This window comes from Clupea harengus, chromosome 8 (assembly GCF_900700415.2).
Source record: "Clupea harengus chromosome 8, Ch_v2.0.2, whole genome shotgun sequence".
NCBI classification, from domain to species: Eukaryota; Metazoa; Chordata; class Actinopteri; order Clupeiformes; family Clupeidae; genus Clupea; species Clupea harengus.
In genome coordinates, this window is record NC_045159.1 from 2689505 (window position 1) to 2715794 (window position 26290).

Sequence of the window (26290 nt, forward strand, 5' to 3'; positions counted from 1 at the left end):
TTTGTATTGTGCTGTAAGCCAATGATGAAGATATGTAATGGCATGTGCATTGATAGATGTATGAATTTAATGCGTTTACAGATATTTTTGATATAATACAGTTCCATATATTTGGAACACATCCCCACTAACATAATAAAGTTATTTTACTTCCTGCTGCAGGTACTGAATTGGGAGTGCTGTTTATGATGTCAATGAAACTATGGCTATACAGTTCTAGTGGATCATGTGGTATAAATCAGTATAAAAACTACGGCCTACGGTAAGCTCACAAAATGGTAAATGTAACTTCAATTCAATATAAAGCCATTTCCTCTCGAAGACATGTCACGTTGAGAGACATTTATATGCGTTACTTCTCAGCCATTAGCTGTAGGTGGATGGTTTAAAGCAATTTATACAAAATAAGTCATGTTAATAATCTGCCCTGCAACCTGCAATCTGTTTAAATTTGTTATTGAATTTGTTGGCAAAATATTTATGTCACTATGCGGTAGTAATAGAATAATTCAGATACAGTTCAGACACACAAGTGTGAAATAACATAATCTTGTGTTTGCTTTTTAATTACCAAATTCCAAATATGTGAATCTACGTGAGTATACAGTCTCAGATCAAACTAGAGCACCCTACCTATCTCATGCTTTTCAGTTAATTCTCTACATCAATCTTGTAATATACAAAACCTTACAAAACATTGTTTACTTGCTGTATACACCACCAGTTTACAGTTGCTTTTAGACATCTTTACCTTCATGTTCACTGTCATTCATTAGCTTGTATTTATTAGTTTCCTTGACATGACAAACACATTCCAGTGTAGGCAAAGCAGCAAGTATGTCGGCATCAATAACACAGGCAAGTTCAATCTGCAGAGGACGGAGTTCTCCACCATATACCCTGCAACAGTTCCAAGAAAAGCAGCAACAGGGCCATGCAAATCCACCTACAGAAGTCTACAGTCACTGTTCAGTTTGGTTCTGGCTTATCCATATGTAAAACTGTTGCTTACAGTCACAGACCGTCCTTGACACAGTCCTCGATCAATAATTTCCATCTGACGCAATATTAAAGGTTTGCTTTTAATAATTGTGAACTCAAGATTAGGTTAGTGTCTCTTTAGACCACCTCTATAGGACATCACACAAACACCAGTTTACACTCAGATCCTCTTGAAGTCATTGCTTCAGAGAGCATTTCATATCACTTGGCTGGTGGACTACTTCTGCCATGATGCAAACTGATAGATGCTCTTCGGAGGCTTCATGCAACCGAGGAGTGAGTTCCATGCTTCTGTCCACCCCTTTAACTGTGCAGTCGGTATGTGAGGATATCTCTTCATTGGAGAACAGGACAGTAGGTAATTGAAATGCATGCAGGTAACACCAGAATGATGCCGTGATGTAACCTGGATGTGATCAGAGGATAAGATGCATACCAAAACCAATCCATTTCGCAAAATATAACAGCAGGCTGCGGGGGGGGGGGGGGGGGGGGGGTGGTGGGAGTCAAGAAGAACGAGCCCTTACTACTTGGCACAAAGTGGTAGTTAGTTGTTCACAGAATGCAGCACCTTCTCAATAGCCATACACACTGTCCATCCATTCCGTGTCACGGTGGTATCGTCCACTACCACGCATCTGGCACATGTCGTAAATGTCATTGGTCACGAAACCGCTCTCAGTGCTCGCCAGTGTTACAAAGCCACTTTCTGTGTCGCGACCAGCCAGGTTGTCATAGTCCTCAGGTGGCGTGTCTGGAGAGGAGCCCAGGAAGGAGGTGTTCTTGATGTCTGGCCGTGCCCCTTCCAGGTCTGCATCGTGCTGCTTCCTTATGACGTTGTAAACGTCTTGATTGGGGCTGTTGCAGCGTTCAGGAGAGACCCAGTAGCCTGGCTCTTTTGGGCAGGTCTCATTTTGGTCCGTCCCCCTACATTCATACAGAAGGTTAGGATTAGGATTAGGAGATAGGAGATTGTAACCTGAAAGACGGAGGTTCGAATTGGGAATATCATATATGAGATCAGTGAATCATACCTCTTTGTGAGAAGCTTGAAGCAAAAAACTCCAGATGCTACTATCAACAGCAGGATCAGGGGAATAGTAGGAAGAATGATGTAGGCAATATTTAAGGCATTATCTGAAACAAAAATAATGGTTGTCACTTTTAAAAGCTTGGAATATTTTATTTTATTTTTCATTTTTTAACAATATTCTGTGAATTAGTTTTTAAACAGTTTTATCCCTTATTATTTATATTAAAACTATTTTATATGGATGATACATAATACATAAGTTTATATTTTAGACAAGTAACCCCTTAATTTCCACTCCAGTGTTGACAATTGGTTCAAGGGCTGGGGAGTTATGGGTGTCACTTCTTTCTGCTTCAGGTGCATTGATTGTAGGTTGATTGTTCTCTCCTTTATACGTCACTTTGGATAAAAGCGTCTGCTAAATGTAGTGTGATGATTGTAATTGGTGAGTACCTGGGTTTGGAGATACAACAACTCTCATCCCGTCATCATTTAATGTTACTGAAGGATATGTTGACTGCAAGGATGGTAGTGGAGCACCTGCTAAAAATACTTCAAATTAGACTTTCGATCATTGAAAGTAATCTTGACAGGAAAAAAGACCAATTAGAGTGTCCCTGACTCGTTGTGTGTCAATGAAATCAATGGACCCCAACAGTGAGCTAGGACTATTGTTTCAAGATCTGGATTTTACTTCATATAAAGGACCTCAAGTTCTGAAATGGTAAATATCCATAAAGTATCCTTAGTTAGTCTTTGCACAAAAAACTAATCCTAAAAATGAATATCGGTGTATAAGTCAATCATATTGTATATGTATACTGTAAAATTAAGTTCTTCAAATATAAAATATCAAATGTCTTACGGTCAACAAACAGCAACCAATGCATTTTCAATCTCTATTCTCAAAAGGACAATATGGTGTCCTTTCTTAAGCGTTTACCTGGAGCAGTTCCATTTCCTGGAGTTGGCTCGGGGGAGATCTCTGAAATCATAACATTGGTGAAGCGAGGATTACAAACTATTGTCCTTCAGAACACAGCCCAGTTTCACAGGTCTTTATCGTGATAACAGACAAAAGGGAAGTGATCAAAATGGCTAAAATAATCGTCTTGTAAGCATAGGGCTTTGTTTCACTGTTCCACATATTAAAAAGAGGCCACTGCCATATATGACTACCTTTGGTGTACTTGCAGATGAAGTTATTCTTTGTCTCACAGTTGTCATCATTCCACTGGAACATATAGAGGCCTCCGAGCCCAGGTGGAGCAGACGGCTGGTGGTACATCACCACACACACCTCATAGCCACACGACGGCTCATCCCAGTGCCAGTTTCTGGAAGGTTCAGTAGTAACAGATACATTATAGGTTGATTGGTAGGAATTCCTAGATGTAGGATGTTATGTAGGATGTAATGAACAGATGGCCAAACTGGGCAATGGTTATTGACCAACAATCTAATTTCTAGACCATTTGGAATGGCATGGTCAAATGACTAGATGTTCAAAAGTAAGACTAATGTCACATAGCAGCAGTTAACGTATAAATGGCAATTATATAAAATATCATCATTAATGTTGATCTTCACTAAACTCAACCAGTCTCAATTTCGGACCTAAATGTTGACTGGCTTCCATCCAGCCAGTAGTACTGTGAAGGGCAGTCCGCACTCGTCTCCTCGTAACCCTCATCTCGGCGTAATCCAATCCAGAAGTCTCCATCTGCAGCTCTCAGCTCCTGGATGAAGTTCTGTATCAGTCGCTGCTCAGTCTCGGACTCGATACTGAGCAGCTCACCGCCATCACTTCTGCAAGCACGGCTTGCCTCCTCAAAGTTCACTTTGCGTCTGGTGTCCTGAAAGTAGGCAATTTTATAGCAGGGGCGCTCTGTGCCGCGCTTGCATATTCTTTGCCCTTTAGAAAGAAGATAAGAGAAATTCTGCATCAGAAAAGCCTCATGTGTAATTGGCAATGTCTATCTATAGGCTACATGTTGACTAATATAGGAATCTACTGAAATAAACTCGGATGAATTATCTCCATAATTTAATAATGAAACGGAAACATTCCTAAGAAACTGAAGCCTGCGCACATACAATATTATCAACTAGTCTAAAGGATGTGTATCTAGATGGGAAACATTCAGCAATCCATAGGAATATAGATTACCACATACCTCTCGGCTCGTAAAAGTCTGCGTAAGAGATTTACAAGAAGAATGGTCATGTCAGACAATTAGAAAAATTATAATTTTAGTAAAACACGGGCATTGTAACACTCGATAAGGACGAGGGTTGGAAATCAACACTTTAGTTACTTGTTGATTTCAAAACTAGTAAACCACTTAAGAATACAGCCTATTCACAACAGTATCTATATCTCTTTTTGTGGGATTCCAACCCTTAGTACAACGCACAATAATTTACTTATTCACGAAGGACAAATGCGCAGAATATCACAATATTTCTTACCGCTGAATAGCTTCGATGCGGAGGCTGGTGGGTAGCAGATAACAAGTGCGTAACCAAAAATGACAAGAAAATCCATTTCTTTCATTTTCTTCTGTTCATATTTTGTTAACAATATTTATTCCTCAATGTTAATATGTTCGTATATCCACAATCCACTTGTTCGAAAATGTTCCAAATGTAGACACCACGATGTAGGCAGTCCAGAGTCCTGCTGTTGGTTGGCATTTTGTCAGCAGTCCATACCAGACTGGAATGAGGCGCGGGAGAAGGCAGGAGTCGGCGTTCATGACGTTAAAACCACCAAGCCATTATCAGTAGTTCAGATGACGGACAGGCTGGTGTAGGCTAGACAATAGCCTATTTGTCATGTACAGCATTGCGCTATTGCAAGAAGCGCACTCATTAAAACAGAAGCAAAGCTTGTGCAGGAAGCAAGTTTATTTTATTTGAACGAGTAAGACCAGGATTTAATCTCAAGTAAATTGCTTCTTTTGTTTGGACACACTCAAGTATTTTCAGCAGTATAACTGCGGCCCTTACAGACATAAATACATAATTGTATTGTCTACATAGATGGGCCAGGAATAAAACAGATTACACCATTTCAATTTGCAAAATTATGTGCACTGATTTGAAAATGCACAATTCAGTACACTTCCTTTCCCACAGGGATCTCTGGGTAAAGTGATTCACTGATGGGTATTGGATCTGAACTCGGAGTCTACTGTAGGCTCCTAACATGCTGTATGTCCTCTTGTAGATCCTGTGAAGAGGTATCTGGATCATGTCTGCAGAGACAAAGTTTGAAATTAGTAATTAAGTCTGGACAGAAGGTGTTGGAAGGACCCTGTGGGGTCATATGCATGTTTTGTCAATTTGCGTGTATTCATAGACCCATCTCTCCCAGTATCATGTACTCATGTAAAGAGCAAACAAACATACCACTGTTCTTATTTATCTGTGCCTTTCCAGAGTGCTTAATGCCTTCTGCTCTTGTGACTTACCAGTAGGTAAGGAGTGTTGGTCTTCAACTAGAGAACTATACCTAAAAGGCATGCAAAAACCGTGCAAACACCACCAACCGCCCAATTGGCACTGACAAAAGCTTACTAATATTCTAACTCATGCGTTTTGGCAATGTCGTGCTGTAGAAGCTTTTCTTATACGGATGTTCCAGCCCAGAAAAACAGAACTACATTGGGCCACTCCTGGATGGTTAGTGGGAACGACAGGCATGTTTATCTGTCATTGCCTACAAAAACATATTTCAATTAGTGGCAGATTGTTGCACAGTGTTGCTTTAATAGGCAAAAGGGTTTAGAACATCCAGCCATAACTGACTGTCAGCTCATGGTTTACTCCTGGTGTTTTGGCAATTTAAGTGAACACCAACATGTAATTTGAACATGTCCATTAGCTCTCTTTAGAAATGTAAGTGCCCAGTTCCAGGGTTGGCGGAAACGCTGGGCAAACTGGGCACCAGACCACTAGTGGGCTGCGCACCATGACAAAGTTTGCAAAAACGAAGAGCACGATCACTGAATAATCGATGGCTTTGCCAAGAGCAGGGAATTTTATTAACATTTTCATACTCTGAGCAGTAGTCATGGTCAACACAATGAGACGTTCAAAGCCTGGTGGTGCTGAATATAGAAGGCGTGCACAGGCTAAGTGGAAAAGCTTGGAAAGCTGTATAAAATTATACTTTTTCCCGAAAGGTTCCGATACTGCTCAAGAAGCTAACCTTAGTCGAGCTGCTAGTTCTAGTGCAGCAGTGACCAGCCTAGCTTCAGAAAATAAAGAGCAGAGGGATGGAAAGATGAAGGCCGACAACATGGAGGGTATGGATCTGCCATTTGCAATCACAATTTTACCCAGAACGCTGGATTGTCTTCCCCTGGCCCTGCCTTCTTGCATAGTAAAAGTACATGTCTAATATGAATCAGAGTGCAAGTCAATAGGTCACAACACTGTATCGCCTGGAAGTAAAGAGAAACATTTTTCAGTTCCTATCCTTAATTTGTAGTGATTGATGCAAGCTACATCAGCAAAATAGTATACTCCTCCCGGTTTCTCTGGCTGTAAATTATCGGTTAAGATCAGGGTCCACTACAGTTGCTGCTTCCAAGATCAATACCTTACCCTGGCACCCGCCATCACTTCCTCCATTTGTAAACATTCCAGGATCATACTATTTGTGCCATGTATCAAAAGCAGTGCCTACATGTACATTATGTCTTCCCTTAAAATAAATAAGACTAGTGCTGAATGAGTAGACTAGAATTTAAACTTAAAAAGTGGCATACCTGTTACTTTGATGACACTTGGGTTTGGGCTTAAAGGGGCGAGAAAGCATCTCTCTCTGTTGAGAAAACAAGTCTTTTAAGTAAAACCACAATAGTGCACTCCTAAAAGGACTTACAATGGCTAGCCTTCAGTATTTACAGTAAATCTGCAGGGTGAATACTACAAATGTGGCATCTATTTTAACCTTCTGTATTGCTCAACCCCACAGAAAACACAATTTAATTCAAAGAAGAGCTGGAATACACCTCTTACTTTTATGTTGCCCTGGTTAATAAGATCCCAGTAAGAAAAAAAATCATTTCACATTTTCATTGTAACGCTTGTTCCACAAGCATTTATTTTATGGTTGACCAGATGACAAGCCTTTCCTTGACCCCCATCATCACCCCCCCTCTCCCCAGAGATGTATGAATGGTCACTAAAGGGAGAGCCTTAGGGTGCTCCTCCCCCACTACAGCTACCACTCCCAGAACTGCTGAGGCTCTGGGGAAAAAGTGCTGAGGAGCAAAGACAGAGCACTCTAATGGATAGAAGTGAAATAAAGCACTTGGCTGTCCAAGGCACACTATTCTTCCCGTCCAAGTTTAAAATGGCTGTATTAGCCTGTGCAAGAGATAATTCAGCCTCATCAAGACACAAAGACATCACTGTGCATCTCCCTGTGCTTTCCCCATTTTTTGTGTGCTGGCAACACTGATTTTGAAACGGGGGAAAAACGATACAATGCACATTACTATTGGACATCTTTCCGTTTCAACTTTTCTCTAACCACATCTAAGCAGAAAAATCTTACCTTTATTCTTTCCTCTCTCTGTTTTTTTAGAAGCACCATGATTTCGTCTCTCCTTTTAGCCTTTAAAAAATAAATCAGAATTCCATATTGTGTACAATATATACTGTAATAAACCATATCTGCCCATTCCCGTCTGTTTGCATAGCTGGGAACAGATTATTCTGTGTATAATGTTATCACCGCTGAGTAGAGCACAGCTGTTTTTTTCCCTTCAAACCAACAGCAGCAATTACCAAACAAGCCTCATAACTTTGATTTAACACTTCAGGAAAGGGGGGACAAGGCCTCCTGCACTTACTGCCATTTGATGAAATCCATTACACGTGGCAAGAGGATGTCATTTAACTGTGGGTTAATCAATAACCGTTATGTTGTCATTTCAAATTCAGATCATTAATAAATATCAACACTTTGATGTGAACTACAAAATACCACAATTTACAGCATTTAGACTACTAAGTTCTCCATATGCTATTTTAACCATTTGGCCCATAGTAAATGTATGGCTAGTAACAAACAGTATTTGCACTAGAATATATGACCACTGAGAAGACGACGAATTAAAGTAAAGCTTTAGTGAAAACGTAAATGCAACTTTTCTGAAATGCACAATTTCCCTTAAACGCCCTGATTCAGAGGGCTTCGGGAGAGGGTCAATTACTTAAGAGGAATCTCATCAAATGGATCTTTTCTCTAGAGGCCAATCTATTGCGAGGCTTCCAGGTTGATTACCCTCAGCAGAAAAGCTGAGAAATGGGAGTGGCATGAATCTAGCTACACACCAAGCTCTGATGCCGCAACTACACATGCCACATGCCAGTGAGAAGTGAGTACTGGGGGGGCATCATCTCCCCAAGGGTTTGAAATTATTAATAAGCATCATTCTAGTCTAGTTACAATAAGTGTTAAGATATAATGTAGCATGTGATTTAACAATTCAAAAGATAAGCTATATCTGATACTACTAAGAGGCTGCATTGCAGAGCCATTAGCGGTTCAAATACCTAACAACTGAGAGAGGTCAGGAGACCAGTGCTACATCTCCATATCAGGCATCTTTCAAAAGCGAATTAAACTGTGGAGTTACTCATAAAGGCAGCCCTGCAAAAACAGAGGCCAGCAGCTGTGGTCAGCATTCTGTCGTGTGGGCTCTAGCGAGTTTAAAACAAGATGATGAGCTGTTTCTTGGTCTGACAGTAACCTTAGGTGGGATAAATCAATGGTCCCCTTAATTCTCATAACCCCTCTTAGATGAATTGATCTGAGGATACCCAGCCCTCCTCGCTAATCCGATTAGTCGGTGTGGCTTGTTGAATGTGGCTATAGAGAGACACTGCAGACACATTCATCACGGCGAAGAGAGCAGTCTAAATGGGGCTAAGCTGAGTGTATGGGATGCCCACCCCGTGTATAGCATTACTGGATTGGCTGCTTCTCTGTGGGCAGTGGGAGGATTTATGTCAGCTGGACATGGATGAACCCCCTAAATCAATGCTAGATGCTCCTTTGATTTAATTTGCAGGACCTTTAAAGCATCAGGTGATCCAAGATGTGGGCAATCACTCAGGATTATTGTATAGTGTAAAGTAAACCTCAGCCCAGATCAGGTGTTGTAAACACTGTGGTAATCATATTTTGTCGTTTTAGTCGGAGACAAGACTTTTCCAGACAGCACATGATGCTGCACATGATGATAGAAAAATACATCACCAAATTCCATCTAACCAAATAATAGTTAACTGCCTATTATTTTTTTCAGTAATGACATAACAATGCCTTCATTGTATCCAGAGGTTTGGTATTAGATTGTTTTTTTAAGATTAATTGATGGTGATACTACCCACATTTCCGTCATATGTGTCGGTTTTATGATAGAGCATTATTTATACAACAGTCATGCAAAGTACTTGTTTGAGAGTTGTTGGCAGGTGTTCATTCTTTTAATATATTTCACACCCTAAAAACAAATGAGCTCAAAGGGTAATCACCCTTATGTCAATACTTTGAGTGATGTTAACCATGACAAAATTGAAGGGCATTAAAATAGTGTGTGTGCATGAGAAAACCATTTCTTTGACAATCTCATATTGTTATTATTTATTTTTCTACGATAGCTACAGCGTGAGATGATGCTAATAATAATAATGTATCTATTTAGGATGCAAAGGCATGCAGCAGGGCTAACCTTGTCTGTCGGTTTTAATGCTGTGATTTTAAACCTGTAGTGATGCTAGGAGATTCATTTTCTTAATGCAGCATGTGGACCAGTTTTATCAAGGCTGCCTCTATCTTGCCTGCCAGATCCACACCCTGAACCCTATGATCTTTAATCATATTTCATCGAACATCTATAACGCCATGGCAGTCTGTTTCCTATTTGCCTGCCAAGGGAGTGCAGCAAGTACAACTGCATAGAAGTGAGCATACACTGAGGGAACATTTTGCTCCTGTCCTAATTGTCTAAAATGAAGTGAATGTTGGAACAGGAAATCTATATTTAAACCCAATGAAGTGCAATTTTTGATACATGGACCTCATTTATTGATTGATACTGAAAATGGCTGAATACACCAAAAGCTGGCATCCACAGTAGGCAACCAAATAACATAGACCTACATTTGTGACAGTCTTTTCCCTTAGATATCTCCATAAATAGGCCACTGGAAAAGTTCCTGCTAAGTCTTAGATATCACATGTTGCCTGTGCTTATCATACGAATTGAATGCACATTTTGTTCTCACCATGTCTTTGTACTTTTGCCTGTCTTCGACCCTCTGTTCTGAGACTGTCTCGAAGATGGAACCATTGTCTGTAATACAGAGTACATTAGCATTTTAAGACCTTCAAGACCAAGCCTAATCCTTAAAAAGAGATGTAACAAAATACTGAGAAAACGTTAGCTGAGGTATTGATACTCACGGTGTACACTGGGCCTTGGAGCTGTTTTAATGGCTGAACATAAATATCAGATTTATTAATTAAATTTCACCATTGTTTATGAACAAACGAGTTAAATTAACTGAATTATGTGGCCTATGTTACTTAGTTAAGAGCAGAATACCCACATGGATCTTTAGCTACTTTTAGTCGCTGACTGATATCTGCAGATACCAGTCGCGACTCTATTGGCGGTTGCAGAGCGAGGGAATTCCAGAAAGTCTTCGCATATGAAACATCTTCATGTGAAGATCCAACAAAAATAGTATACTGCGCTTCCAACTCGGCAAGCTTTTGCATGTTTATATCGTCCACTGGATCAGTTGCCATTACGATATCGACAACAAAACGAGCTAACTGAGGTTACAATGTCTCACGGTCACAACACATGAAGTGGTTTGAGTTGTCTGTTACCAAGGAGACGTCGTATGAGCCCCTTCTCAACGAGAACGTGGTCAGAAGCAAAGACTGAGCGCTGTGGGCTTTGTTTTGTTGACAAAAAACTATTTGAGAGACAGTTTATGATTTCCATCGATTTTTTATTTACTCATCAGTACAATCACATTGTCAAGTAGGCAATCATGATACTGCCCGATGAGACGAGTTGCACAATCTGTCTAGTTCACCTGGCTGTGAGGCTAGTGATTACTCTTATTTTTGTAATCAGCTAACTACACTGCCAGGTGACCATAGAAGAAATGCACCAATGTGTTTCATTAGATTTAGAAGGAACTGGGACAACTGCCAGGCAATTGTTTAGTCTACTATCATATGCTACAGTAGCATAGGCTATTACACATTTTATATAAAAGCAGCTGTGTAGCCTACAACACTATGGAAATACATAATTTTATAGCTTTTTTCTCATTAGTAGTATTCATCAATTAGACACAGCAGTTTCCACCATATGAAAAGATAGGCTTTAAGCCTGGGTTTGTGTCTGATGCAGGCTGTTGTGTTGGCAGTACTGTTAGTGATTGCAGCGGAAATGAAACAATCAGCTAACTACACTGCCTACAAACCAGCCCCAAATTAGGCCCCCAAGGAGGGAAGAACAGGCTACTGGAGCACATTTCAGGAAAAGAATGAAGCACTGTAGGATAGACAGACTAAGCATTCATAAAGACTTGCATGTGGCCCTTCTGATGAAAACAAAACAAACAAACAAACAAACAAAGGAATCAAGAATTCATCCATATAATATCATACAGTGGCATATATAGACGTGGTGGCATGCAAGCCTATACCTGTGAAATGGTAGCCCATCCAGGAGTGCAGAGCTCAATTCATTCCAGGATTCTGTTCATCTGAGTTTTTGTGCCTCAACGAAATATGTTGTTGTTACGGTTTCTGAGGACACATCTCCAGGTGGGGTTAGGGTTGAAACTGCTAAACAAAGACCCAACAGCCCATGACGCATTTAGTAGATTGATACATAGGCCTATGCCACGTAGCCTACCGGCCATAAAATACAATACAAAAGTTATACAAAATATAATAATAAGGTTATATGCCATTTGAAATATAGGTTAGCATATATATTGGTTATATAGCCTAGTCCCTCAGTCAGCACAGCCTAGGGACAGACGTCTACAAGATAAAAAGTAGCGAAGATAGACTATTAAAAGGACGCTGAAAGTTAAAAGCCTAGGCCTACCTCTAATCTAAAGAGGTAGGCTATGTAAAGCCGCCCAAACAATAATGAATACAATTGCCCACATTGGTCTGCAGGCTAGGCCATTAAAAAGCTGCCAAAGCTGTGGAGCTTAAGAAGATCTTACCTGAAAACCCAGACTCGTGTTCAGCTGTCTCTAAACACCTGTGAGTCGACTGTGCTGGAATGCATTCGTACATTGCCACTCTTTATAGCAGAGCAAATGACAGTTCGAATTCAGCGCCAGCAGAGGCGCGAGCCACTAGTAGCGCGAACATTTAGGCGCTTGTTCGGGCGGTAGAGGTAGCCTGCTATTTAGATATCAACCCGAGGAGGGAGAAACTGACAACTGTCAACTAACCTCAATATAAAGTTACTGTTGCTATTCTTTCCCTTTTCAATCAAATATTATAAACTGCATTAAGTTAATATAGTTTGAATGCGTGTGTTATTTGCTCACAAATAAGAAAACAAATTCGAACCCCATTTGCTACAGTCGTGTGATGGACCATACATTTCGCAGGGTGGCCCTATCTTGCAGCAGAAAAGCCAGAAACACTTGACGTGTAAATTTTAAATATTTAAAATATGTAACATTTTCTCAAATAAAGATTTCACATCGGCTTACTGTAAGACACAGTTAGAAAGATGGCGTTAAAATGAACGCCTGATGCAATTGATTAGGCTACTGTTGTAAATGCATAAAATCCATCACATTCATGTCTCAACTGTACAATTTATATCAATTTGTCTGGAGTTGTCTAGTCAGCGTTTCCTTTTTGTATTCATCATATTATAACGTTTGTAATAGAAGCCATTTTATTTACCCACTTGTTTCCCAGCCCACCCACAGACAAGTTTACACAGGATGTAACCCTATCCGTTTTATAGATTATCACCACCTTACCTATATCATTGTGACTGAAGTAGGACAATAGCAACAATCAGTTGTAGCCTGTATACCTCACCAACAAGCACCACAAAAGGCATGATGAAACATCCAACATGTCAAATTAAACAAAAATGTTGTAGAACTCAGACTCTTGCCATTATTATTGAAAATCTCTATGTGGGGCAGTGTTGATGTTGGATAGGTTACCATAGAAGCTTTTTAGTCAAACACTTGCTGCCCTTGTGTGGGCAAGTTTAGGCTTGCCTGGAGGTTGAAATATGGACAGCCTTGTTTCAACAGGTGCAGGGTGCTCAGTAACTCCCTTTTCCTAACAGGTCAGTTGAGTGAACAGAAAGTACATTTCCTACAAGGTGTACATTTCTGTACATTTCTTCATTTTGGTTTTGGTTAAATATTTTTTCACCTCAGATTTCCTTGGACATTTATTAAACATTAAACTTAAATAGGGCCCTGCAGGAAGGTCCCAACTAAGAAGCACATAAAGGATGTTGGTATCACTGTATCACTGTTGGTATAACTGATATTGGTATCACATACAGGCCACCAGGAAATCTGACCTCGCTAAAATAAATTTGATTACCTGAACTGACTGTGTCTCTTTATCTGGTCATCCAGCCTTTCTTGCTCAGGTTATGATGATGTATGGAATGCTCAACTATTCACAAATACGAAAACAGTTTACATCAAATGCTATACGTTCACCACATCACTGCATTCAGTTGTTCTTGTTTGCACTGTAAAACACTAACCAGAGATAAAGCTCATTTGAGTGTAAACTAGTTTCTTGAGATGTGCAATTTATTCAAGCCAGTGCTCCAGCTAAGGCTGTTATAAATGCCTTTTGTTACTTTAAGAGTTATAAAATATGAATGGTGTAACCTGTCTGGTCTTAGCACAGTTTGATTTAAGTAGTTGACATCCATATAAGTTGGCTTTTGTGGCAAGTCTATATGATTTCTAACAGCTTCTTTCTTGCAAAATGAAGTTCTTGTTCCTGACAGTGATTTGTCCTTGCAGTAGCTACAAATAGCATACACCAGTCTAAGGGTGGTTCTTGACAAAGTGTTTGAAAAACAATATCTTAAATTGCTAGAACAATGTCTCACTCTTTTTAAGGTACAATAAGTATAAGTTAATTGAGTCATTGACAGTTTTTGACAATGTGTACATATGCCTTTACAGTGATTCTGCACTGCAGTAACAGGTCTTTTCTCCAAGTGCTGCATGTGGCAAGTATCTCCTAACCTCGCCCAAGGTTAAGAGAACATCGAATACCAAGTTGTGGACAAGGTCTGATGCAAGATTTATGACTTTCAGGTCCCGATATATGAAGTACTGGTATTTGAAGGAGCATGTTTCTGCATAAAGGTGTTATATGAAGCACTGGTATATAAAGGAGCATGTTACTGCATAAGGGTGGTATATGAAGCATGTTACTGCATAAAGGTGGTATATGAGGTACTGTCGGAAATGTCGTACTAAGCTGTACGACTAAAGTCCTGTCTTGCCTTGTCCCTTGTCTACAAGATTCTGATAGTTTGATGCTATGGTGCTTCTTATTTAGTTTTTTTGTTTTAGGCATTTAGGCACACATCAAGGAAAATCTCACAATTCAACAGTTAAGTTACCATGACTAAAGAAACCTTGCAAACCAGTCCATGCTGAACTGCTGCTGTATTATTTTGAATTAAATTACATTCACTAAATCTTTTTTCCCCATGTCAAGCCACACAAACAACATTCTGCCAAACAAAATAACTGTAATTTCCATCATGTCCCCTTGATGGCAGCAAAGTCCAAAGTATTCCAGAGTGATGGATTTCTGTCGTGATGCATTGCAATTTGCACACAGAAAAAAAACACAAGCTCTCCTTAATGAAAACAATCAAGTTTGGTTATTTCAACTTTTGTGGAATTAAAAATGACCATGCAGTGGGAATGAATCCATACTACAAACTGTCGGAGTGCCAGTCCTTTAAAGTATACACATATCAGAACATTTGCATGACAGCAACAGGTCATACAATAGTTCTGAAGCACACTGTGAAGAGCAACATTTATAGAGAGAACCAAACAGGATATTTCTTTTGATTGTTTTTTGATTTATGTTGTGTGTCACACATCAGGGTGGTGCATGTAATATATGTCCCGGGAAATTATCATTGCACTGCTATGTCAAGTACCAGCCCTCAGACCTTTATCTAGGTATATATACAGAGAGAAATATTATGCTTATCAGGCTCAGTGATAGCAAGTTTGTTTTCGAGGTGGCTCACAAAAGACATTTCGTGTTTCTTCTCTTTCTATCATATTTCACCTGTCCCAGACACTCCCCTCCCAAGAGAAGATCATGCCCTTTACACGCCTGTGATTTACAGGACAATTGTTTCAAAGACATGGCTTCATACTTTTGTTACATTCAGACATCAATACCTCATCCAATACATTAGCACACCCTCTCAATTAAGTAGACACTATAAATGTATTAAGTTAAATCTAAGTTACAACACAACTCAGATAACTGATTGAAATAAACAATGGAAAAACAAATAAACAAAAACATGTTATTGACAGTAAGGCAATACACAGTCTAAGTTATGGACAGTGTGTCTGCTGGAGAAGAAAGAACTATCCTAGCATTCTGTAAAAAACAAGAGATGAAAGTCATGACTGACATCTGTAGAGGAAATGGAAGGAGAGTTTACTTCTATGATATGGAGCCCTCTTATCATTCAAAGTCGAAATAAATGTTGACTGTCCTGTTTCATAACTACCTCACGGTAGTCATTTACTTCTATCTAAAGAACGATTACAGCACAGAAATATTAATAGCACCACTTACAAAAACAATAAAATAAATGACCCAGTTTGTTGAGTTCTTGAGTTTGAGTTTGAGTTACAGGCATATAATGATTAAATATTAAGTTACGCTTTGTCAGGTAAATTAGTAATGACAGTATTGTCACAACTTTGTGTCATCCTGTAATTTGATGTCGCAAAAAAAAGTTCTGTAATATGATTTATCCTGGTCATTATTTTAAAGGCCATGTATCTCGAGGCGAAGCTTATGTCTTGTCACAGGACATCCTATTCTTCACCTAGCACAATGGAATATAACACTGCAATGTGTACCCTCTGCACCAGGTATATAAACCACCCCACAGACAGAGTGACAGACATTCAGCACCAGCGAAGGTGGGTTTGTATCAGTATTTCCTTACCTTGTTAGCATCTTTTGTAGATGACTCCTACAAATGTAAGTCAATGTTAACCTTTACAGTGCTTTTTGAATGTCAAACTGATATGATTTTCATTTTGTAAGGGAACATTTTAGTCTAGACAGTGTTGTATAACACCTCACTTTATTTCTCTCTATCTTTTTCTTTCACGCACTCACTCTGTCAGGTTTTCAGACTGTAAGGATGCTCATTTGGAAACATCTAGCCTTTTTGGCTTTAGTCTTACATCCTGGATCAGCCACTGAGAATAACTGCTCATCAGTCTATAACAGAATTCCTGGTGAGTTCTTCAGTATTCCAATATTCAAAGCTATCTTCATCCCTGTCCACCCGTCCACTAACCCTGTCCCTCTACCTGCAGTCAACAGTGACTTGACCGTGGACTGTGGGCCCGATATCATCACGCTGGAGGTGAATCAGTGCACAGCTCAGTGGGCTGGCTTCAATTACACAGGTCTGGCTATGAATGGACAGTACAATAACAGCTTGTGCCTCGGAATCATGGACTCCAGCGTGGATCCACCTGTTGTCCGGTTTCAGTTGCCAGTCAATCACAGTCAGGAGAACCCCTGCCGAAAATCCCTGCAGGTCCTCGTTGTTTTGTTCTGTTGGTTTTGTCAAATTGAATGCTTTAAAAAAAATAATCATAACATTTGTCTAATGAATTTCATTAATTTGAGTAAATATTTGAGTTGTGGCAAAGTTGACGGATAGGTTCACATAATGCTGATTATGTGAAGTGTTTTACTAATAATTATAAGATGTTTGTTTGTTTGGGGTATGTAATTTATGTTTGTATGTTTGTGTGTGTTTGTGTGTGTGTGTTTGTTTGTGTGTGTGTGTGTGTGTGTGTGTGTGTTTGTTTGTGTGTGTGTGTGTGTGTGTGTGTGTGTGTGTGTGTGTGTGTGTGTGTTCACATTTTTTTGTATTCGCATCTTTCTCTGTGTGTCTCTGAAGACAGATTGTGGATGAAAGCCCGGGGTCTGGCGTGTTCAGCTCATTCTCCAGTATCCAGTCAGTGATCATAACAGGCTTTATTGACACACCCCGCACCTCCGAGGGCGTCATCAGTTACTCCACTGACCTGTACTACCACTTCTCCTGCCGCTATCCTCTGGAGTACTTCATCAACAACACACAGATAGTGGCGTGAGTCGCACAGTCAAACTTCATTGGTGTCTATTTTTGCCGTCTTTCATACAGATCTTAATGGAAGTGTTTTGTTCGTGTTAAATTGTCTTCAGGTCCTCTGTTTCTGTGGCAACCAAGGGGAATAATGGAACCTTCATTAACACCCTCAGCATGAGTGTCTATAATGTAATTTGAAGATTTGATTTGTCAGCAGCATAATATAATCATGAATATATCTATTTATACATAAATATATATATTTACTTTAAAAACCTTATTTTCAGAGTTATGATATTGTTTTCTCAGGATTCTGATTATAATAATCCTCTGGTAGTTCCAGAGGCAGGACTGGCTTTGCGCACTAAGATCTTTGTTGAAGTCAAGGCCACAAACCTCAGCGGGAGGTTTGTACTTTCTTGTCAGATATCTTCAACAATCTCTATGTTATGTTCTTGTTATTTAACTTAGGTATGCATAAGAGTATAACATTATAAACTCTATAGAATGAAATCTATATACTGTATAATCAAAATGATACCTTCATTTTTATCAGCTTTCATGTGTTGCTTGACCACTGCTTCGCAACGCCCTCACCTTACAACGTGTCTATAAGTGAGCAGCATAACTTTTTCATTGGGTAAGACTAGTTTTAGTATAAATCTATTTCAATTATCAATTGTTTCAAAGACATTGAAAGATATTTTTATGACCAAATAATGCATTAATGTAATAATCAGAATGAAAATCAGTTACTTAATGAACAGTGGATGTCTTTTTATCTTTTTCAACTTTTTTTACATTACTGATTGTGATGCTCTTTTGCATGATTGCTTTGTGTTGGTCACGCAGTTGCAACATAAACTCAAGAACCACAGTCGAGCTGAATGGGAGGGATCTTCTCTCGCGGTTCTATTTCGATGCATTCCGTTTTGTGGAACACCACAGTCAGCAGAAGTCCAGCCTGTACCTTCACTGTATTGTGCGACTCTGTGAGCCAACCAAGTGCCAAGAGCTTCTGAACGTAAGTTCCTTACACTCTTTATACCCCTAGCTCATGAAGAACATTGTGGCTGCCATGGTTTTGCCTCATAACTGTGGCATATGTAACCGAGTTACATAATTCAAATACAAAATAAAGGTAATTGTAATCTGCCACAGTTTAAACAAATTGGTAAATAAAAAGCTTATATGTAGAATAGAACATTCATTCTATTGCTTTGCCTCTTTTTGCCATCTGGACTGGGTCCATTCATTTGGCAGTATGTGCTTATATTTTGTTGTTGTTTTTAGTGTTACATGAGTTACATTACGTTGATGAAGTAATCAAAATGGTTACATTACTCATTACATTTTAACAGGGTAACTAGTAATCTGTAATCTATTACATTTCAAAAGTAACCTTCCCAACCCTGGCTGTTACTACGATTTCAGACACAAACAAGAATCGCAAAGTTGTGTGTAAATTGCATCGCTGATGAAATTATAGCAGTCTGACATAAAGTAGAATAGTATTGATATTACAAAGCAGCTGATGTAATGGGTGGATTACGAGTCTTCAGTGAGTATGAGGTTATGTGTGAAAGCCATTTTTGTTCCTAGTTAAATGATCATGATTTCCTTGGTGAACACAGTTTTGTGTGCCCCCTGTGTCACAATTCATGTCTGTGTATGTGTGTTGGCACCCGTCACCACCACTGCAGTCACCACTGTGTTACCACTGTTCAATGTTAGACGAACAGATGAACCTACAGTGAACCACACTGAGTTACAGTGATTTCATAGAAAGAGTAGAATAACTGTGTGTGGGTATATTTGTTTTGCAGGCGTGCAATGGGAACATGAGAAAAAGGAGGGAAGTTGTGGAGCCTTTTGGTTCTGAGGCGTCCGAGTCTAGCACCGTCTCTGTGGGGCCAATCTTCACCAGGGACAATGGTACAATTGTCTTAGTCCACAGAAATGTTCCACATATGGTCTAGAAGGACTCTTTTTGTGATGAAACTGCTGTTGCCATGATGCAGTTCAATGACCTTTGATATTAATGTGAAACCCCTCCTTGTTCAAGCAGATGCAGTTGATCAGGCCTCCTCCCCAGAATCTGGTGAGTGTGTTTCCTTGTTAACAGATCATTTTGGAAATCAACATCCATCTTACGAGGCTGCTGGCTGACTTGTGGTTCTAAAACTATGTTCTCTTTAGGTATTGGTGCTCAGCAGGGTGAGAGAAGTGAGAGCAACACAGGCTTAGCTGTTGGGCTGGTTTTTGGTTGTGGAGCGACTGTGCTGCTTGTCTTAGGAAGCTGGTTTGTGGTGAAGAAGTTTTGGATGGGTGGCAGGATTGGTTCCTTTCGCTAATTCACATTTGTTTGACAATAGTTTACATAAATTAGGGCAATTTTGTGATGTAAGTGCATGGAAGAGTGACTTCCTGTTCAAGTTTTAGCACGTTTTTCACATAAGCCTAATCAGAATTGGTCTACTAGACAGTACATTGTCAATGAAATGGTTTTTGAGTTTGGGAACATTGTACAATTTCACAGTTATCCCATAGCCTGCATTAATGTGCTTTGTGATGCAAAATGTGAGTCTTACAAAAAAAAATATCAAGTCATGAAGTCAACATTAAAGGACCATAGATATCTACAGCATCTGAAACAATAGCATGTTATTTGACCTAACCCAAATCTTACACCTTTTATACAGTGAAATGGAGTATGAAATTGAAAATAATTACCTACATCTTGCATGGTCATGTACTCATGAATTTCCACATAACTCAGCTGAGGATGTTACAGCTAACTGGATGTTAGAACATCAAACATCAAACATTTGTACCACCAGCTGCAGCTAGCTAGTTTGTAAAAAAAAATCTCTAGACCCATTAACTTTATTGTGTTAGTGGCTTTGGAAATGGGTGTGGTCTGGGATTCATTTTGAAGTGAATAGAGCAGCTTTTTAACCAATCAGCGTTTATACTACACTCTTCCAGTGCAGCTTTGAAAACACGGCATTACTTTTTTGTGATTTTGCATACATCATCCACCTGAACACACTGATTGGTGCAGGGGAATATCTGGGACCATACACTCTTCTCAACTGAGGCCTTCCAGACTATGTTCCAGTGAAATCCGATCTGATGTTTTCCAGCCATGTGAAGTTAATTAATTAGGCCCAACCTCTTTTACCAAACGTGTATCATTATACCACACACACACAATCAAGGACAACAACTTAGACAAAATCAGAGAATGTATCTTTTATTTTACATAGTTATATGGTTAAGGTAACGTATTGTTGAAGTACAAAAAACAGCTTTTGGTTTAATTGGCTAAAAGTAGAATCGTACTTGTGCCCTCATAATTGCTTGCAGGTCTTGTTTACATTCCAGAGATGGAGGCCTGAGCAGCTGGTTCTTATTTGCTTATAAAGTTTTGTAGGAAGCAAGAAAGTAAGACGAAGGTTTACATTTGAAGCAGGGGCACATAGAGCAGAGGCAAGTGAAACATCACACAGTCTGTAGGTCCTCAGTTAAGCCGTAAAGCGATAAACAATCACAATAATCAGCAAAATGATTCCAATGACAACTCCAGCGATGTTCAGGTTCTTGGCTGTCCTTGCAGATTCTAGAGCTCTGGCCCCATCTCCCATGGCATTTGCATTATCAACCTACAGTTCAGTTGTGGTTAAGAGAGTTGGAAAACAGGAATTTCAGGAGTTCAGGAATCACAAAATCTACATGAAAACATACTGGACTTCATGCAGAACAATTAATAGCATTAACTTACTCTACATGAGAAGATGATGGCAGCAATTCCAAGAGGAAGGCAACAGCAAAGTGTGTTGAAGATGGAAATGCCAAGATACGACGGCACATTGGTACGACTTTGAGCCCCATCCATTTCTCTTGTTTTCTTTTACTTCTCCAAAGCAACCCTTGTCCAGGAATTTGTGAATGTGAGGAATGCTGGAAGGCTACAGCGTAAATGTACTGGGCACCAAAATTTGGGGTGGGAGGAGGGGTAGGCAGTGACCGGGTACAGGGGACCCGCCCAGCACTAGGAGAATGGAAATTTCCACACTTTCATCACTTGTCTGTTTTCAGTTGCCAGAGTGGTCATTTGAAAAGGGATAAAACAATGATGAACTCTATACCAAATCCTACTCTAGATTGTGACCTCTAACATACACTAAACTGACCCTGCATAAAGTAAACAGACTACACAGAAATTCTCAAACTTGAAATATTGTTGACAAATAATGGAATGTGGAGGAAAATACATGTAAACCTCAGTTTCCATGGTAACCTTTTGTTCATACAAACATTGGCCATGCTCTTGATTAAATCACATCTATTAGTGTAAATGTTTATCAACATATAACATACTGAAAACGTGTTGCATGACGCGCTGTAAAAAAGAGTCAAAGCCTGCATTTGAACACTGAGCCGAACCTCAGTGAAGTCCGCTCCCTAACACAGATATGTTTGGAACTATATTTACATATATGTCAGAAAACGTGAACTATTAATTGATTTATTGTGGATTCCACAGTCCACTGTGTCTTCCCACAAAATTGCTTGTAACCAGGTAATCTCGTTTCATACAAAATTTCAGATTTAGATCTGGTATCTTTTGCATTATGTTAAAATGTCAATGTAATCACTTGTTGATCACATAATCACAAATGTTGACAAACATAAAAAGTTTGGCTATAACAACGTTTACACGAATGGCTAACTATGGGAGACAAGGTTTCTTTATCCCATGGAGGTGCATTCATTCCCTTGCGGGCTAGATTCTCCCAAAAGAGTTTTGGTTTTCATGACAAAAAAAGTCAACTAAACTGAGGGTGTTCTAAAGTCTCCCAAGTAATCTTTGTGGTAATGTAGTTCTAATGGGATCCTGGATACCTAAAGACAATTCCTCAAAACGGGTTTCGCTGATTCTCCAGTCATTTCCCAATCACTCTCCCGATCTCTCTTCAGCTCGCTTCCTGTCTCTCTCTCTTCCTGTCTCTCTCTCTCTACAATCTGATTAAAGGCATAAAAGCCCAAAAATAGATCTTTAAAATAAAAAATTATAATAATAATACATTAGATCCGGTCACGACAACTGTTTTAAAAAGAGTGAATTTCACTTGTGGCTTAGTTTTTCACTGGAGTTGGATACATCTAGTCACAAACAGGCACATACTATCGTTTGCTGATCAAACTGAACTGATAAAAAAAAAACAGACAAACTTTTAAAGTGGTTGTCCAGCTTTTCTGAGCAGCTAGGAACGATGCATATGGATGGTCATATCCTCTTTTAAGACTGGTGCCCCATAGGTGTATGATCCACATGCATGACCATGTGTGATCCACTCCACTGTTCGGACATGTATACTAAACACTGAACCTCTAGGGGCTTTATAGATGACATGCTGAAGTTCACTGGTGACATCAGCCAAGTTGGATAGGTCTTTATGGAAGGGGATGGATTGTATGTCATGCAGTCAGTGTGGTGCAATGTATTCTACAACATAATCACTTTTGTCTATGAGGATGTGAGGTAATGTAATATGAATTTGGAGAAACCTGTAGAGATCCCACTGCTGGACCCACAGCGCCTTGATATCACATATGCCACTCATATGGATTCATTGTGGGTATATCAATCAGGACAAATTGAATAAGTAGAATACTTTACTGACTATGTGAATGGTATCGAGGAACTTTGTGAAATGTTATGAAGACATGGTCATGCCCAGAGGGACATCAGCAGAGATGACACCCTGCGCTGAGATCTATTCTGGAACACAGTAATCTATGACAAAGTTCTACTCCTGTTCATATCTGCACAACCTATTCCCATCAACTGACAGTGACAGCCAACTAGGCTGAAGTCTGTTTAAATATTGCCTGCAAAATAAAATAAAAAGTACGAAAGATTAAAGTTCAACATAAAACATTCATGCACAGTGAGGGGGAAACCTGTAGCTAACTAACCCCTAACCCCATCAATAGACAGCACTTAAGTAAGCACTTATTCACCTGTTGCTTGGTTCTGTTTTATTGACATTTAAAATTGAGTTTACTTGGTTTTGAGTAAGTTTCAACAACTGATTTAAAGAAGAATTCTGGAATTCTGGTCAACAATTTGTCAGCTACCTACCTCCAAAGCATGCAGAAACATTGCAAATACCACCAACAGCCCTGATGGAGATAATTTGCAAACACTGTTAATTACTTAAGAAGGTATGAATCATGTGCTTATGAAAGCAGAAACATGGCTTTTCTGTGTTTCTGCGTGTGTGTAACTTAGAATATTAGGTGCCACTTAGTCTGCATATGTACAAGAGCATGTTAAGACCAGAGGTGATAAGAAGGTTCGAACTGTGCTTCTTCCGACCTTGCAAAACTTCCATCCTTGCCTCAAGCGTCAGAAATCCACCACGTGGTTTTTCCCTGCTGAACGCTCAACTTCTGTCTATATAAACCTTGTGCGATGTGTTTATCATTGCTTCACTTCCAGCCTTGTGCTGGGAGTGAGCCCGATTGCAATTGTTGTTTGTCTAATAAATATACTTATATGCAGCTCCGGAGTCCTGAGGTAACTAGGGTGAATTTTCACCTATCATAGTTGGGGGCTCGTGACCGGGATTCCAACAACCTCATCGACTCTCCATGCTGGGCTAATCATCAGGACGTGAACTATACGGAGGAGTCACAGATATTTCCCTAAAGCAATTTTAATTGTTGTTTGTCTAATAAATATACTTATATGCAGCTCCGGAGTCCTGAGGTAACTAGGGTGAATTTTCACCTATCAAGCCCAGTTGGCACTGATAAAAGCTTGATAACATGAAACCTCCTACATTTTCATGGGGGGTTCTGACCTGAACCACAGAGCTATGTAGTGCATAGCCTGGACGGCTAGAGGGAAAGATGGGGGTGTTTATCTGTCCTTCATATAACCATATTCCATCGAAATTAATTTAAAGATGATACCAAAAGTAGCTGCTCAAAAAAACATGCCTGAAAAAGAGGCACATTTTTGCCAGTGGCAAATTGTAGCATTGCTTTAAGGTTTGTAGTTTAATCAATAGTTATGACTTTGACTTTTTACATGAATCAATTTCACTCAAATCCAAATACACATCAGACAGACAAGCTATTTTCTTTGTAAATGGTAACATGGTCATCAAGGCCAATGTTTGTTACAGCCAAACCAAATTCCCCAACATTAGTCTGCAAAATGATGTGTCAAACTTACCTTGGTTTGGTGATATAATTAGGCACTGAGAACATTTGCCATGGCTGCCTTGTGGGGCATTTTTCTTTGCCCTGTTCTCAGTATGTAAGGAGGTTTTCAGATGACAGCCAAACTCTTTACCCAGATTGTAAAGCAGAAGGAGGTCATGACCGTCTATTAGATTGATAGTGGTAAAATAATGATGTCCTTTGAGGGGTCCTATGTGCTCCAAGTTGGTTTACACCTGACCACTGCTGCTTGGGGGGAACTGAAACACTACCTGCATGATAACAAACCACCTCTTTGCAGGCTTTGTGATTTGCTAAGCAGAACATATTTTGCACACTAGCACAGTGGACAGCTTTGGTAAAACTGTAATTCTCAAAAGGATCACTTTACCTAATCCCTAATAAAGTCTAAGGACAGGAGTAACCTGGGTCAAGAGAGTAGAGCCTTTTCCCTGCAGTTTAGGATACGTGGCTCTGAAGTGTGTAGTCAGCCAAGAGCAACACAGGTCTTCTTCCTTTGTCACTGGTGGGAAAGGAGAAGAGGTTGGTCTTGTAATGAGCCCACTCCAAAAACATTTCAGAATATCTTCCCAGAGATGTCTCTCTTTTATGTTCCCATTTCTGAAGATCTAGACAGGATACTACAGTAATTAAGTCCTCATGGTACTCTCCTCAGTCATGATTAACTGGCCCATGGATGAAGGAGGTCATCCGGGACTCTCGCCTCCATGTCTTCTTTGTAGCGAGGGTCATGCATTCAACAGTATAATAAGCTGCAGGCCAGTTATAGGGTGAACAGTTTCGTAGCCTCTCGTCTGCCATAGGTGGGATGATGAAGTACTAGTCTTGGGGTCCTAATGAAAGAGTCCTAATGAGAGAGTTTTGGGGTCCTAATGAGAGAGTTTTGGGGTCCTAATGAGAGAGTTTTGGGGTCCTAATGAAAGAGTCTTGGGGTCCTAATGAAAGAGTTTTGGGGTCCTAATGAGAGAGTTTTGGGGTCCTAATGAAAGAGTTTTGGGGTCCTAATGAAAGAGTTTTGGGGTCCTAATGAGAGAGTTTTGGGGTCCTAATGAAAGAGTTTTCCAGGTGCAAAGAGGTTTCCTCAACATTCTGCAGGTGACACCGTGTGCAGTCTATTTATTTTCCCTTTATCTACACTGCAAAAATTCAGCCTTAAAAAAACAAGAAAATATATTACTTAAAATAAGCCAAATTATCTGCCAACCGAACAGGAAAATTTGGGTTACCAAGATGTTTAAAAAAATAACCCAAGTGTGGCCAGACTAAAAACAAGTACATTTGTCTTGATTCTGACTTTAACAAAGCAGTTTTGTACTTGTTAGTGGTGATCAAACTATATCAACTGCTCAGCACCAGTAATCAAATCTTAGGAGCAAGTTATAATACCTTATAATACCTGTTAGACCAAGTGAAATGCTCTAACATAAAAAATGCCTGGTAAGAAGAAATATCTTGTCAGACAAAAAACAAGCATATATTGCCTTGATTTAAGATATTTTATCCTACTAAGATTTCAAATTTTGCAGTGTAGTCCACTTGATAAAGCCTAGCA

At 39.6% G+C, this 26290-nt stretch overlaps 3 protein-coding genes across 5 annotated transcripts; 1 reads left to right on the forward strand and 2 right to left on the reverse strand.

Annotated features, from left to right (window-relative positions):
• Window positions 1-537: 537 nt before the first annotated feature.
• On the reverse strand, window positions 538-4774 carry layna (layilin a). 2 transcript variants are annotated; one of them, XM_012821917.3, is made up of 8 exons: window positions 4508-4774; window positions 4213-4230; window positions 3653-3950; window positions 3215-3372; window positions 2979-3020; window positions 2489-2575; window positions 2037-2139; window positions 538-1929 (listed from the first exon to the last, which is right to left on the reverse strand). In XM_012821917.3, the coding sequence occupies exons 1-8, from the start codon at window positions 4590-4592 to the stop codon at window positions 1578-1580; spliced, it is 1143 nt and encodes a 380-aa protein (XP_012677371.2). In that variant the 5' UTR covers window positions 4593-4774; the 3' UTR covers window positions 538-1577. The 2 variants fall into 2 exon arrangements, with proteins under 2 accessions (XP_012677371.2, XP_031428651.1); XM_031572791.2 differs by having other exon boundaries at window positions 2489-2578.
• A 133-nt stretch (window positions 4775-4907) lies between these two features.
• On the reverse strand, window positions 4908-12052 carry hoatz (HOATZ cilia and flagella associated protein). Of its 2 annotated transcripts, none has more exons than XM_031572793.2 (6): window positions 11792-12052; window positions 10527-10559; window positions 10349-10416; window positions 7608-7667; window positions 6814-6869; window positions 4908-5295 (listed from the first exon to the last, which is right to left on the reverse strand). In XM_031572793.2, the coding sequence occupies exons 1-6, from the start codon at window positions 11808-11810 to the stop codon at window positions 5229-5231; spliced, it is 303 nt and encodes a 100-aa protein (XP_031428653.1). In that variant the 5' UTR covers window positions 11811-12052; the 3' UTR covers window positions 4908-5228. The 2 variants fall into 2 exon arrangements, with proteins under 2 accessions (XP_031428653.1, XP_031428652.1); XM_031572792.1 differs by lacking the exon at window positions 11792-12052 and adding an exon at window positions 10673-10930.
• A 4481-nt stretch (window positions 12053-16533) lies between these two features.
• LOC105895298 (zona pellucida-like domain-containing protein 1) lies at window positions 16534-19832 on the forward strand. The gene is made up of 8 exons (XM_031571279.1): window positions 16534-16883; window positions 17308-17499; window positions 17595-17667; window positions 17788-17885; window positions 18331-18502; window positions 19305-19413; window positions 19547-19579; window positions 19678-19832. The coding sequence occupies exons 1-8, from the start codon at window positions 16534-16536 to the stop codon at window positions 19830-19832; spliced, it is 1182 nt and encodes a 393-aa protein (XP_031427139.1).
• The last annotated feature ends 6458 nt before the right edge of the window (window positions 19833-26290 follow it).